The sequence below is a fragment of the Helianthus annuus genome, chromosome 13 (assembly GCF_002127325.2).
Source record: "Helianthus annuus cultivar XRQ/B chromosome 13, HanXRQr2.0-SUNRISE, whole genome shotgun sequence".
Taxonomy (NCBI): domain Eukaryota; kingdom Viridiplantae; phylum Streptophyta; class Magnoliopsida; order Asterales; family Asteraceae; genus Helianthus; species Helianthus annuus.
The window spans coordinates 111078865-111094183 of record NC_035445.2 but is presented as its reverse complement, the minus strand read 5'-3'; the positions used below and the strand labels follow the sequence as shown (position 1 = coordinate 111094183).

The following is a 15319-nucleotide window of genomic DNA, read 5'->3' as shown; positions in this document are numbered from 1 at the left end:
CCCCTAACCTCAATGGGCCAGGCCCAGTTAGGGTTATCTCTACAAGCCCCGACCCAAAGTAGTGTAAACTACATCGCGTTGGGCCTCGCGATTGGGTTAGTAGCAACAATAATAAATAATTAATATAAAAGCAATACGTAACGGGAAGTCTGACCGCTCAGGTCGGGTTTAATACCATACCCCATCACCTATGTTTATCAATTCTTGGTTGGGGTGATTTATAGTTGTTCTCGGTTTAAACGAAGAAAAAAAGGTCCATTTATATAAAAAATTTAACCTAAAAAATAAATTATATGTTTCAAGAATCATCCATGTCACCCGTTATTGTATATACACTTAAAAAGAAAGGTCGGTGGCTGTCACATCACAGCCACCACCTTCCTTTTCAATATAATAAATTGTTTGGCAATTTTAAAATGAATGTCAATCTGTCAAGTGGTTAAGTGCATTTATTGCTAAGCCAGGTCATGGTTTCCAACCGTGTGCTACTCATAATTTTTTTTATTGGACGCCGTTCTACAAAATTCCACTTTTAAGTAGTTCCACAAAATGCCACTTTTACTATTTTTTTAACGGTAAATTTAAATCTGACAAACTACTGGAGTATCATCGTGCCATCAGCGGAACCAGTCAATCATATTCATCTCCACTAAGCATAATGCCTATACACTAATTCAGGATGAAAACTGATAAATAAGGGTGAAACACCGTTGTAGGAATAAAACCCAAGACCTATTAGTCACAAAACCTTATTCTACCCGCAAGATGTCACTAGGTTATAAAGTCATGGTCAAATGCCCTTTTTACCTCCTGATTGAAATTAAGTGTTTTCACCTTTCAGTTATAATACGATCAATATATTCGTATATAAATACTAAATTTATTATTAGTCAACTTGATAACTAATGTTTTTTTGATATATGGACGACCTTTCTACACCAAAATTTCACTTATCTATGAACACACACCATTATATCGTGAGCCAAACATCATACTACTAGACCATAAGTGTTTTTTTAATTATTTAACTAAATAAATTTTTAATTGTTAAAGTCAATTAATTCTTTTAGTTAAATAATAAAAAACCAACGAATCGAATACATGTCAATATTAGTTTTGGCACATTACGATTTTATTTTGTAGGTTTTCTCTTTCAGTTGCTATAACGATTGTTGGTACCGATCTGGTACCTTACCATTCCTATAACAAATCAAACCAATATCGAATTAGTAAAAGACAAGAAACCACCCCAATCTTTCTTAATTGACAAAAACAACCACTAGCTTTTAAAAACTTTCTCAAAAGTTTATAAATTATCATTTTCATCCCTTTGGTTCTAACTTTTGAAATTTACCCTACCCTTCGGTACTTTAATCTTTAGAAGATCTTTCAATTCAATCTGAGGGTTTTTTTTTTTTTTTTTTAACATGGATGTCTTTCTTGGATGTTATAGTATAATAAGTTCAATGTAAATTCTTATGCTTTGATGTCAAAAGACTACAATTCATCAGTTTTTAATAGAATATCATCATACATTAATAAATTCAAAAGTATGTACTTTGGTATATATGTATGCGTAAATTCTTAAACTTTGATATCAAAAGATTACAAATGTGTTCATGTTGAAATGACTCGGTTTAGAAACTTAGGTGAAGCCGCCGCAACGCGCGGCATATGGCACCATTCTAGTTGTTAGTGAAGTATAACTTCCCAAACCTAGATACCAAAACCCTAACATAAAATTTGATTGATCGGGGGTAGACATTTCGTGTTATCTTTGTCCTATTTGTTTGTATGAGGAGGAATCGGCTGTCCTATTTGGTTAGAGGTTGTTTGTTTTTGCTTAAACCGTTTGAAAGGAGCTTATGTCTGTAGGCGGACAGACATAAGACCTTGAAGACTGTTTGTTTTATTTTTTTAAAAAAATCTGAAAAATGCTTTTATTAGTTTAAAAAAAAGCTAACATCTAAGAGCATTCACATCCAATCCACCATTTTATACCCTATAAGACCATGTGTAGTGGTGAACTAACATAATGCCTCCATCATGGGGCATTATCCGACACGTGGCATCCTAGTCAGCGTTGAGGCATTATAGCAAAAGTGGCGTAGTGGGGCATTATCCAATAATGCCCCTTCCAATCAATAAACAATTATTTTTTTTATAGAGAAAAGAAAAAAAAAATGACACTACACTTGGAAGTCTCCCATTGGCCCATGCATTTGACTCATCCATATTAAAACGCTCAGCTTGCCTCCAACTTAGCGTGATTTTTAAAACGCCAGGCTTCAAATTTTTTGAATTATAACGCCCAAAACGCCCGGTGTAGTGGGGGGAGGGGCGTTTTGGGGCGTTTTTTTTTCAATTTTTTTAAAAAAATCACGCCCCACTACACATGGTCTAAATACACTAAAAACAACTAAATATTCTCTCCCCTTTCAATTAAATAATAATATTTTATATCTTTATTATTACTTTTTCTCTCTCCTATACTCACAACCACTTTCAAAATATATTAAAAAATTATACAGGGTGAACAGTGTCACTCCAAATATACAGATGAACAGTAACATTTTCTTTCTCCTCCACTCAGAACCACTTAAACCACTTATTATAATTTAAAAACCTCTCTCTCAAGATTTGATGGATAGAATGTGAATGCTCTAACATCTTCACAACCCATCAGATCTTCAAATCTTCCTCCTCTCTTTCTCCCTCTTTAAAACCCAGCACCACCACCACCTCCACCTTCAACCCACCTCCACCGTCACCTTCAACCCACCACCACATCCACAATTCACCGCGCAAACAACCACCACCCCAGCAACGACCACTCAAACCCTCTGGAAAAACAAATCTGGGCGGAAAAGGGTATTTGGCTGGAAAAACGATTTTGTTTATGCAGCAATATCTGCCAAGCATTACGATGTCGTGACCCCGGAGATGATAAGAAGGGCGTTTCTTCAAACAGAGGATGGATTCACCGCTCTTGTATTGAGTCATTTAATGCACGCCCTAGCATTGCAACCGTTGGATCGTGTTGCTTAGTTGGAGTAGTATATCAGCAAACTCTTTTTATTGCAAATCTTGGAGATATCGTTGCCATGAAGCATGGGGTCTGGAGGGTCAAAAGCATTATTCAGGTTATTTCTAGTATTTTTTGGAATTATAGTTATAAATTATTGTTATTATTCTTGATCTAGTTTATGATATTGTTTGATTTTAAAAGTCAAGGGTTTTTTTTTATGGGGGATTTTGGGAATTTGGATATTGGGTTTATTGAGATTGGATCTGTGTTTGAGTTTGATAGGATAAAGTTTTGAAATTTGTTTGATTTTTTTGTAGGTTTGGAAGATTAGTGGATATTGAAGTTGTTATTTTTTTTTCTGGCCAAATTCTTTTTTTTTTTCGGGGGTTTGAGTGGTTAGTGCTGGTTGTGGTGGTTGTATTATGCTTTTTTTTTTCAACTTATATCCAACTTATAAAACAAACAGTATTATATTTTCAGCTTGCAAACCTTCAGGCAACATCTTCAGTTGCAGACATAAAATCAGCTGAAATCAGACTGCAGACAGTTTTTGTTTGCAAAAACAAACAACACCTAAATGTTTCGAATAAGAAGTGAAAGCTTATTCATGTTATTATTTTAGCAACATGGTGGACGCTTTGGAGATGTCAGAATCAAGACTCTTTTTGCAAGATGTCAGATGAAAACAACATATTCCAACATATTCTTGACAATGTCATTAATTATGTCTTTTGGTGGTATGTCAATAGGAACAGAAATTTAAATATGAGTTAGGTTATTTTAAAATTCACTTCTTGTTTTAGCTATCTCCTTTTAGGGTGGCATCGTCATGTTAAATGTGAATCGAAGTACCTATTAGCTAGCAAACCCTGGCTATAAACTATTTTATTTTATTTTATTAATTTAAAAGAAGTTCAATGCCTCAACCAATTAAAACCCACTAACCAATCCCAAGGTCAACAACATCCTTAAACAACCAATCTCAAGGTATTATGGCACTCGTTCGAACTCGGGAGGCGAGTGCCTTCACCCTAATTCTTCCAAACTAATATAACTTGTACAACTTTATAAAAATCCATGCAAGGACCATTCATGTAACATATACATCAAAAAAAAAAAAAAAAAAACTCAAAATAATATTCTCCTTTTCAAAACTAAACCAAAGCTCAGCGGCTATAGTTGCAAAGCTCTCCGGCTCCATCTTCAACAACATTCATCTACTCTTCAATTACCCGCTTAATACTAATAACAACAATAATAATAAAAAGGTCTTTCTAATTTCAAATCCTCGTAACGAACATAAACCCTAACTCTCTCTCGCTCTAGGGTTTCAATTTCCCCCAATTCTCATGGCATCTAATCTCCTTCAATCTCGCAGGTTTTCTCACAAATTCTCCATCAAATTCATCAATCAACGTAACAATCGATGGACGAAACATCAACCACACCGTTTGTTGGATCAAAGAGAGCGTTCGAGGATGAAATTGGGACCGATTTTGTGCACAAGAAGGTGAAATTGGCGGGAGATTTGAAGAAAGTGGCGGAGATAGTGCTGGTGTTAGCGGCGATGGGGAGGATGAGAGGTGGAAGGGGGCCGACGACGGCGGAGGCGGAGATGATGGTGGAAGCGAGGGGGAGGTTGGTGGAGGTGTGTGAGGAGTTTGCTCCGAAGGATGTGTTTTGTAGAGATGTGTTTGGGACGGTGGTTGAGGATCTAGGGTTTGGTGGAGTGAGGGAGGTGAAGGTGGGGGTGCTTTCGGTCTCGATTAAGCAGAAGTTGGAGCTTGCAAAGCAAAAGGTGATAGCTATTAGTTACTGTTTAGTTAGTTGTTATGATCTATGAACTCATGTTGCCTAATTGCTAAAATTGCTAGTTTGTCAATGCTATTATGTTTTTGTTTGTGTATAGGACATTTTAGTTATATCCTTGGTTCCCACAAAGCCCGAGGTCTACGTGTTATTTAGGACCGTAAGCTTGACTTATAAACCTATTTATTAAGTAAATCTTTGGTTGTTTTTACATATAAACCTTGTGCAGACTCAAATTTGACCCAGAACTACATGGGGTGTGTATTTTCAAGCCAAGGTTTTATTTACATTATGAGGTTATTAACTTTGTGGCTAACCTTTGCTCTTGTTGCTGTTTAACCATTTATGGCACAGAATCATGTGCACTTCCCTCATAGTTATTGCTGTTTAACCTTCTAAATTTATACATAAAAGGTATAAAATTAATTTCTTAAATCTTTAACTACCTTATCGATAAACACGAAGTAGCGGGCACTATTTCATCGCTATCGCTACGTAGCATATAGGTAACTTGTCGCTATATGTCGCTATTCGCTATCGATGACTATGACTTCACTTGCTTCCCATTTAGTGGAGCTGTTGAAATTGAAATAAAAGTATCAAACTCAAAAGAGGTTAACCACACAATGTGGCTCAGTTTTGGTTGGAAAAATGGTGACCCGCAATCCGCATTATTTTGTACTGTTTTGGTTTGCTAATTAAGAAGCGGTTGGTCAAACCAAAGAAGTGAAATAATTTAAGCTGTTGTTATGTCAACACTCAAATTTCTAATGAACAAAGTAGAAAACCGTGACATTTTCTTAGTTTTGAGTCTAGACTTTTTTCATTGATATCTCGTACTCACTTTATATTTACCATTGGCATCAGAATAAACGTAATCTTAGTATACTTAGTAGAGTGGAGTAGATTCAGAAGTTAAGTCTTTTTTTATTTGTATAGAGGTTGACCACTAATAAACATTTCCTGAAATGTGATTAATCGCCAAATTACTTCTTTTACCAAGTTTAAGTATTAAATTCTATAATGTGCTTCTCACTGATGCATTTTTCCCTGTCTTTGCATTTTCAATCAGATGGAAAAATCTGAAGCGTTTGCATTACATTCTGCTACTTATATACCACATGCTGTTGAAACAGTACCATCAGGTAAAGCTGATCATGTACCCGTTTCTTCTAGAAGCTTCCAGAACGTTTCATATGTGGTTCATGCTTCCCCGAATTCCGATTCAAGAACTTTACCGTATCAGTTGCCCACAAGTGAAGTAAGACCTGTGGGGCCCAACGTTTTGACTGGCAGTCATCTCGGAAGATGTTCTATCGCATCGCCTATTGATCATTTGACAAACGTAAATCATCATAAGCAACATCAAACGAACTTTGTTCAACCTCCTGCTGCTAACACGCACAACGAAGTCGCTAAAATCGTTCAAAAAGTATTACAGTCACATATGCCAGATCACCACACATGGAATCCACCTTCAAGAGACTACATGAACAAGCAGTTGACTTGTCAAACATGCAAAAGTATGATCAACGAGGTGGATACTGTACTTATTTGTGATGCTTGTGAAAAAGGGTATCACTTGCGATGTCTGCAATGTAATCCAAAATCGATTTTTGGAGACGAGTGCCGTGAGTGGCATTGTGCAAAGTGTTTGGCAATCAGCAATGGGAAACCCTTACCGCTTAAGTACGGTCGTGTTATGAGAAACGTAAATACACCGAAAAGACCTACCAGCTCATCGGGAGGTCAACCGTCTTTAGAGAAGAAAGTGACATCATCTGATGAGAATTTTAACCAGTGCTTGATGTCAGCAAATGGTGATTCTGTTTCACAAACATCAACAACTCAAAATGGAATAAAATTTGATAGCAACTCGAAAGGTGAAAACGGGAAAACTGAGGAAGTGGTTGAGAAGGGTAATATTGTCAAAAGAAGTGAAAATTGTACGACAGTTAGGGAGAATGAAGGTTCTTCACCGAGTAGTGTGCAGGATGTTGAATGGGTTGGTGGTGTAATAAATGAAATTGATGGGAAAGTGTATTATGGATCTTGCTGCATAAGTGGAACCACATATAAACTGCAGGATTATGCTTTGTTTAGCTTTACTGGCAACCTTATGCCTAATAAACTACAGGTAAGTCGTGTGTTTGTTGCTGTAAATGCAATTTTGTTGCTTTATTCACAGCTCTGCGGCAAGAATCTTATGCCCATCTTGCAGTTTGTTTTAGATATATATATATAGAGAGAGAGAGGCCGATTATTGTACAATATACCTTATCGTACGACGCGTACGAGATTGCCTTGCAACAAGCGAAATTTTCTTTACAACATGCGATTTCCGTCTTTCTTCATTTTTTTTGGTACATGCAATTTTACATTTTTACATTATTTTGTACATGCGATTTTCCCTTTTTAAATGTACATGCGATTTTATTTTTTTAATTTTGTACATGCGATTTTATTTTTTTAATTTTGTACATGCGATTTTATTTTTTTAAAACACAACGTGCGATTTGCCATTGCGTGCGCGTCGTACGTTAAGGCATATTGTACGATATACTTTTTCTATATATATATGGTTAGGACTCCTATGAGTTGTGAGAACTCGGCCAAAACAAGGCTTTTTTTTTACCATAAATCCTTAAAATCAAATTTTCCAAAAAAAAAAAGTTTTTGTTGATTTACACAACTGTAAAAAACCCTTACAGTGGGTGTAAATGCTTTATGTCAGCAGCTATTTCAGTGCTGTAAAAAGGCTGTAAACACCACTCGGAAATTTTTTTTTTACAGCTGTGTTTATAACATTTTTATCGACGTGTGTGCAAAAAATGGTTTTCTTGCAGAGCATGTGTATATATATATATGAGTGCGTGCGTCTTTCGATTATTTTTCTCCCATTACTTGCATATTGAACAGTTTTGCTGCTCTATATGTTTTATTTTACTAAATGTTCGCATAAGATGATAAAAAGGATTTTCTTGTAGAGCATGTGGGAGGATAATAAGACAAATGAGAAGTGGGTTACTGTGACTCGCTGTTTCTTTCCTGATGATTTGCCTGAGGGTGTTGGGCGTCCTTGTGCTCCAGAAAGCAGTGAGGTAGTTAAATCCTTTGACTCGTTAGAGATATCGCCATCTCTACCTACTGTGATTGTATCAAATTTTCTATTGCTTGTTTAGTTTATTGATTCTTACATTTTTCCTACTCTCAAGTAGCTCATTAACTTCACAATAGTTGTCAATACCGTAAACTTTTGCACCTATCATCTTCCTTTATGTACTTTCAAGCAAGCGTGCCGTATTTTTTTTTTTTTTTTTTCGAAAATCTGACATGACCTCATGTTTAGGTATATGAATCCAACCATGAAACAACACTAGCAGCTGGCATGATTCATGGTCCATGTGAAGTTCTTCCTCCACACAAGTTTTCTGAAGAAAGAGTGATTCAAGCTCATTCACAGACAAACGCCTTTGACAAACCAAACCGGGTTTTTCTCTGCAAGTGCGTCTCTTACCTTCACCCTTGCTTGTTCTTTTGTGTTTATTGGTGATTTTATAATTACAGCTTTACTGGATTCTATGCGTGATAATTATGAAAACATTAAGGGTATGTTTGGCATGGAGCTTTTAGGAGCTTCAAGCTTTAAGCTTTTAAGAAAAAGCTCCTACTTAATAAAAAGTCTTGTTTGGTTGAAGGAGCTTTAAGCTTTTAGGTTAGGAGCTTGAAGCTTTTGGTTGAACGCTACTACTAGTAGCGTTTAGAAGGAGCTACAAGCTTTTAGGGAAAAATGACTATTTTAACCTCTCAAAATAAGAAACTTTTTAATGCACCAACTTTCTAAATTTTTAGTTATGTCCATTTTGGTAATTTTATACATTTTATTAAAAGCTTCAGCTACTCTACCAAACACCAAATATATCTAAAAAGCTATAGCTAACAGCTACCAGCCATCAGCTACCAGCCATCAGCTACTTTTGCCAAACATACCCTAAGTAGAATAAGACTTGTTAAAACACAAAGGGTCGACTTCTTTTTAGCTTTTGCTTCCTATAACAACACTTGGTGTTATTTTAATCAGCTGTATGGGGATGTGATCATCAGTATGATAATGAATTATACATTTTTTTTTTTCAGATGGTTTTATGATGAGAAAAAACGTCTGTTTCGAGATGTGACGTGTTAGGAGGGAGCACGATAAATACATATTAGGAAATTCTCCTCTCTTCCAGTGGTGCTCAAGGTTTTCTTTTTGCAGGTACAACTCACATGGTTCTACAGTAGGTAAAAAAAATTCTTTGTTTTGTTTGCAGGGTGGGGGTTTGGAGTAACAAACGGGTTTGGGTCAAATGTGTCAAAATTGGATGGGCCAGCACCCAAACACTTTTTAATCCATTTTTTAATTCTTTAAGTACACTCGGGTTGACTTTCAATCCGTCTTAACTCATTTCTGTTTGATTAGATCTGCTACTTTGTATTCATTTGACCCGTTAGAGATGAAAACATAGCCCAAAACTGACCCATTTACGTATAAATGGGTTGAAATTTGCTCTTGCTTGTTTCGATGTTATAAGTTGCTATGGATTTTGTACCAACACTTGCCACATCTTTTTCTTTTGTTATAGGTCTGATTTCAAGAACGTGAAGCAACAAGCAAGAACTATATTTTTGAGCTGTATATTTATCAGTGTATGAATAAGTTTTCATGGCTTTGATCTAGACGCATGTTTAGTTGTTGAATATAAATACAAATTACAGCTCCCAACATGTGTTAGATCTTTAAGTTGGTGTTTGTTTGCATCTTTATGGGTCTGATATGATATTGTTTGTTAAAGATGGTCATTCTTAAATGTCAAAATACCATTGAATTAATCTAATGTATGCAGGTCAAGGATCACTGTGGTGTGTCAACGGCAGTGGTTAGCAGTGTTGGAGGTGACAAAATGGTCATGGGTGGCGGTGACCCGTTTGAACCTATTTTTAAATTTGCAAGTTTTTAAAAGTGGCCTATTTCTACCCACTGTAACCAAAATTGACCCGCTGGTGCTGTATAAGCTGAAGGGTCCTAAATAATTTTAGTTACAGTTTTCATTTATCCAAGAAAAAAAAACTACTTTTGAAGAATGAGTTATGAGTGTGCAAATGGGTTGACCCCATAAAGTTATGTACAGAAACGATTACATGTATACTCTGAAATCGCTATATGCAACATTCTGCATATATACATTTTTATATGCAGAACGGGTTCAGGTCAAAATTGGTTATGCGGGTCCTGGTTAAAATTGGATAACTTGTGAATGTGAAGCAAGAATTATGTCTTTGAGCTGCATATGTATCGGCGTCTTGAATATGTTTTCATTGCTTTGATCTAATGATAAAAAAGACATGTTTAGTTGTCAATACAAATTACAGCGCCCAACAGTGACGGTGTAGGTGGCACAATTGTGGCTGCAGTGGCTTTGGTAGTAGCAGAGAAGGTGACAGAATGGTCATGGATGGTTTGTACATATTTTAAGCCAGCCAGCAAGCTATATATAATAACCATCTATTTTGACCTAAATTGACCTGTTATAATCTAATGGGAATTTAAACAATTTTCAATATTCCAAAACAAAATATTTTTGAAGAATGAGTTATCATTGTCAACCATATGTCAAAATGGATCTAGAAACTGACATTATCAATACGAAAATGCCTTACGGATGTGACATTTTCCAACTTGATTATCCGTAAACAGTTTGTAACAGGTCAAGCGGAAAAATTAAAAAAAAAAAAAGATATTCTGAATTTCACCCAAACACGTCAATTACAGTCACTGGAAAAAAAAAAGAAAAAAAAACCCTTGCAAAAAAAAAAAAAAAAAAAAAACAAATATCTTTGCAATTTAAACACTCGCAGACGGATTAGTAAGCAGTTCAAGAGACTTTTTAAGATAATCTACAGCAACAAAAACATCATCAAACGCCAAAGCTCCAACAGCAAACCTTGCAGCCTTGTGTGCCTCCGCGATTTTCTCTGGGGCAGGTTGGTAATTACTGTCATACTGATACGACTGTACAGAGGGCGGCGCTGGTGCAGGTGCAGCCACAGGCGCAGGTTCCGGAACCGGACCTGGCCCGTTTGCTGCATTCGGGTTGTACTGAGATGTAAACGGATAATCCGCCGGTCTAGCGGCTGAATTGTAGGATTGTTCAGAGCCCTGATAGTAAGACGATGGGTAATGAGGTGGCACCACCGGAAGGGTAGTTTCGGAAAAACTAGGGTAAGATTGGAAATTTGGATATGAAAAAGACGGATCTTGCGGAGGGTAATTTTGGGAAACGTGATGTTGAGGTTCTTGTGGATAAGATGATTGATGGTGATAAGTCTGAGAAGGATGTTGCTGATAATTATTTGACGGGTAATCATCAGAAGAATATGCTGGCGGTTGCGGTGGAGGCGAGATGGTTGAAGATGGTGGTTGAAAATTTGAAGGTGGGGGTTCGTAATTTGAAGGTGGTGGTTGGAAATTCGACGGTTTTTGGATGTTTGAAAACGGTGGTGGTGGAATATCCTGCTGTGATGATGGATGAGTAGCTGTGAACTGCTTGGAATCACTTCGTTCGTAAAACTGCGGTGCCGGATGGGATTCTGGCGGCGGCCCGGTGGTTGGTGGTGGCTCGCTCCTGCTCGGTTCAAGATTCTGCCAAAAGTAAAACACCCAAAACTTTCAGGCTCGGTTTGACCCACTTTGTAAAAATGTAATGTTATATAATTACTAATAAAAAAGTTATGTTTTATAAAACATATGCACTGTACGTTTGAATAAACCCGTGTACTATACTAATTAATATTAATAGAATAGAATATAATGTAACTTGTTAGCATATACAGTCGTCAAGAAATTTATTTAAAAAAAAAATTGACGTGACAATTATAAATCTTGTTAAGTTAATTATTAAAACACTATTTCTTTCAACTTGGTATTAACTTTGATTTTATAATATCGTCTACGTTTTATTTAACATGTATATTTTTTTTTATCATTTCTTACCATCATACATTCCAACCACATTAAATATTTGAATTTTTTTGGAAATCACTCATAAAAACAGTAATCATACTATCATAGTTATTCCTCCTTTCTTAATATTTTAACCAACATAATTTAGAACTTGGAGAAGCTTTCAAGTGAAATATATAAGTTTTACTTAGAAAACTAATAATTAATTTCATATTAAATTCGTTAGGTTAATGATATAATAATTATTTTTAATTAAAAAATAAGTATCCATAATTAAGTTGGGTAGAGAGGCGGGAAAACCAAAAACTAGATGACTCCAATGGATGACACGTGCCCTTCATTGTTTCTTTTATTATATAGATATAGATATATAAATATAATATATATATATATGTACACAATAAGATCTTACGTATCCGGTGCTTGATGTATCTGAGATATCTTTATCACCACCAGGGGGGCCTGGTACAGGCTTCCTTCCTTCTTTAATAGCTTTTCTTATATCTGCTGCTTTCCATGCTGCATATTTCTGTTTCTGCTCAAGCTTTTATAACAACAAACCAATCGCAACATATCAACATTTTTTTTTTGTTTTGTTCTCCTTTAATTACTAAAAGCAATGAAGCAGATAAATTGCTAGTGACCAGACAATAAGACATATAGAACTGAACTCACATCAGGCTGGAGATCACCGAACTGGTTAAGGATTTCAAAGAAAATGCTGGCAGCATAAAACGTCTTTGCTGTATTACTACAATACGTTAAAATCAAGTTAATACATTAAACTAATAATCACCACTACAGTTATTTGTAGGGGTCGGGTAGAAAGATGTGAGTTTCTAAGATGTACAGGCTTAAAGCATATGAATGAATTCTTTTGCAAATTATTGGTAAAATAAGTTGTAATATAAAAAGAAAACTTATCATACAGATCAGCTTTCCCAGCTCGGTCTTGCTTATCGGCCTTTGCAAAGACGTTTGATGCAAATCCTTCGAGGTGGAGATGGTCATCAGGCCCCAACTGCAGTGACTTCTTATCCTGTAAATGAACAAGCAACCAAAACATTGAACAAAAAACAAAATATCCGCAGCACACACAACAAAAATACCTAACACCCTATCTCAACTTTACAAAATATTATCAGTATTCAGTAGCCACTGCCATAAAATGCAGCATTTTCATAAACTAGGTTGCAACAGAGATTTCCAAATAATCAGACAAACAGAATTTATTTAACACATCACTAACTCTAAACCTTGAACTAACTTATCAAAATAAACATACAATGCGTCAAGAACACAACCGTCTAATAAACTCCAACCTTGATCAAAATCCCTAGTTTCCTCCCACTTTCCCTTTCTAATCGTAAAAATGGCGAACACAGAACAAAATATTCACAACACAAAGAAAACAAAATAACCTAATACCAGAGATATGCAGCAGTCAGTAGCAGTGTGGGATAGCGGTTATCGGGCCTTCCAAAATAGCGGTGCTCAAATAGCAGAACCGCTATTATCGGCGCCATTGACTGATATTGACCGTTATTTTAGATATTGGCACTTTTGAGTTTTGACTTTTGATATTACTATTAATATTATATACATTCTTGGTTTTAAATTGCGTGATGCGCTCCAATGCGTTTAGTCCAAAAATCTGATGCGTGATGCGAGCGCATCACGTATGTGATGCGTTCTTTATAAAAAAAAAAGTTAAAATTTATTTATACATAAAAACTTATAAAAACATACTTAAAGTAAAACAACTGACGTAATTAGAAGATAAGAGTTGTGTTTTTTGGTTCAAATCAAGCATACTAAGATGTTAATTATGGAAAAAAACCGAACACAGTTCATAAAATCTGGAAAAAAAAAAGCATAAGAAACAATGTTGTGTGCATCAGAGCGCATTATGCGAAATGCGCACAATATTCTCGCATCACGTAAACGCATCGCATCAGCTGTTGCGATGCGCTCTCATTAGTGCATCGGGCGCATCACGCATTATGCGCGCATTTTAAAACCAATACATTTTATGTTTTATATATGTACATATAGAAATTCTGCATGATATAGAATTACTGATATCCCACCGCGATAACCTACATAGGCCCTTGACTGCTATTTGATTATGGATTGCTATAACTGTATAGGCAGCAGTTTCATAAATTTTGCTTGCAACAGAACTTCCAAAACAATCAGACTACATGATTCAACCAACTGCTAACTCTAACCCTAGATTCGACTTCCGAGATTACAGAAAACTAATTCATCAAAATAATCATCCCTTAATTAACATCTACAAAACACAACAAAGTAAACTCAGTAGGACTAAAATCAATCAAACAACCAACTCCATAATCCCCAAAACAAAGTTTATAAACCCTAATTTCAAAGGAAACAGTCTCCAAGAAGAAATCAGACCTTTTCAAGCTGTTTTATAAGCGACACAAGCAGCGAACTGGTGGTTTTCGTTCGCTCACTCTGCGGAATCTTCAAACCTCGTTCCATGGCATACAATCGACCTGAAAACACAACAAAAATAAGTGAAATTGTTGGAAATTAGGGTTAGAGTAAAGTGAGAGATGAAATTGAAAGAGTATGCACAGTAGTAGGCGACAAGAGGTTCGTGTTTTTGCAATTCATCGGCACGTTGAAGGTATGGTAGCAGAAGTTTTGCTGGTTCGTTCTCGTTCGCCATTTTTACGATCGGAAAGTGAAAGTGAAAGGAAACCAGGGGTTTTCAACTTTTCGTTTGATCGGTGATGGAGTTGGTTGATTTTGGAAATAATGATATGAGAATAACGACGTCGTGTTGTCATATTTGTAAAATATTATTATCTTGGTACCTAAACTTATATTATCCTGTCAGGGTTGTTTACGAACCGAGTCGAACCAGGGCAAGCTCCGGCTTGACTCGATTATAAACCGAGCTGGAGATCTAAGTTTGAGCTCAACTTGGTTTTAAACCGAGCTGGCTCTGTTTGGCACGATTTTGAAAAAGAAAATTAATATATAGCTCTCAAAATTCGATAATCTAAAGTATTTAGTTCAAAAGAAATTTCCAAAATAAGTTCAACCTAATACATTACAAGCTAAAATCAAGTTCAACAACACAAATTACACTTCTAAATAGATGTGTGTACACTTCTAAGCCGAGCCAAGCTACCAAGCAAGCCAAACTGAGCCAATTCGACTCGTAACGAGCCGAGCCGAGCTAGACTCATTTTCTAACCGAGCCGAGCCGGCTCGACTCATTTTCAAACCGAGCCATATCGAGCGAGCTTTTTCCGAGTTATATCCGAGCGAGCTGCGAACTTTTTGAACAACCCAAATCCTGGTTTCATTGTTTTTAAATTTTAACTCAAGCGTTCGTCACATCAATGTCATCTAGGTATAAACTTTCACTCACTTTTTTTCATCTTTAGTGTGTAATAACTTCACAACTTTTAGCTACCCGTCACGCCATTAAAATAATAACA

At 36.1% G+C, this 15319-nt stretch overlaps 2 protein-coding genes across 7 annotated transcripts; one reads left to right on the top strand and one right to left on the bottom strand.

The window, feature by feature from the left end:
- Positions 1-2642: 2642 nt before the first annotated feature.
- Positions 2643-10094, top strand: LOC110898988. 6 transcript variants are annotated; one of them, XM_022145848.2, is made up of 8 exons: positions 2656-3143; positions 3509-3765; positions 4407-4826; positions 5910-6974; positions 7825-7938; positions 8187-8341; positions 8975-9095; positions 9463-9679. In XM_022145848.2, the coding sequence occupies exons 3-7, from the start codon at positions 4455-4457 to the stop codon at positions 9021-9023; spliced, it is 1755 nt and encodes a 584-aa protein (XP_022001540.1). In that variant the 5' UTR covers positions 2656-3143; positions 3509-3765; positions 4407-4454; the 3' UTR covers positions 9024-9095; positions 9463-9679. The 6 variants fall into 6 exon arrangements, with proteins under 6 accessions (XP_022001541.1, XP_022001540.1, XP_035837380.1 ...); XM_035981487.1 differs by having other exon boundaries at positions 3495-3765; XM_022145849.2 differs by lacking the exon at positions 3509-3765 and having other exon boundaries at positions 2643-3143.
- Positions 10095-10598: 504 nt separating this feature from the next.
- Positions 10599-14660, bottom strand: LOC110898989 (protein HOMOLOG OF MAMMALIAN LYST-INTERACTING PROTEIN 5). Its single transcript, XM_022145852.2, has 6 exons — positions 14445-14660; positions 14262-14362; positions 12770-12879; positions 12516-12591; positions 12253-12384; positions 10599-11519 (listed from the first exon to the last, which is right to left on the bottom strand). The coding sequence occupies exons 1-6, from the start codon at positions 14536-14538 to the stop codon at positions 10722-10724; spliced, it is 1311 nt and encodes a 436-aa protein (XP_022001544.1). The 5' UTR covers positions 14539-14660; the 3' UTR covers positions 10599-10721.
- Between the last annotated feature and the right edge of the window lie 659 nt (positions 14661-15319).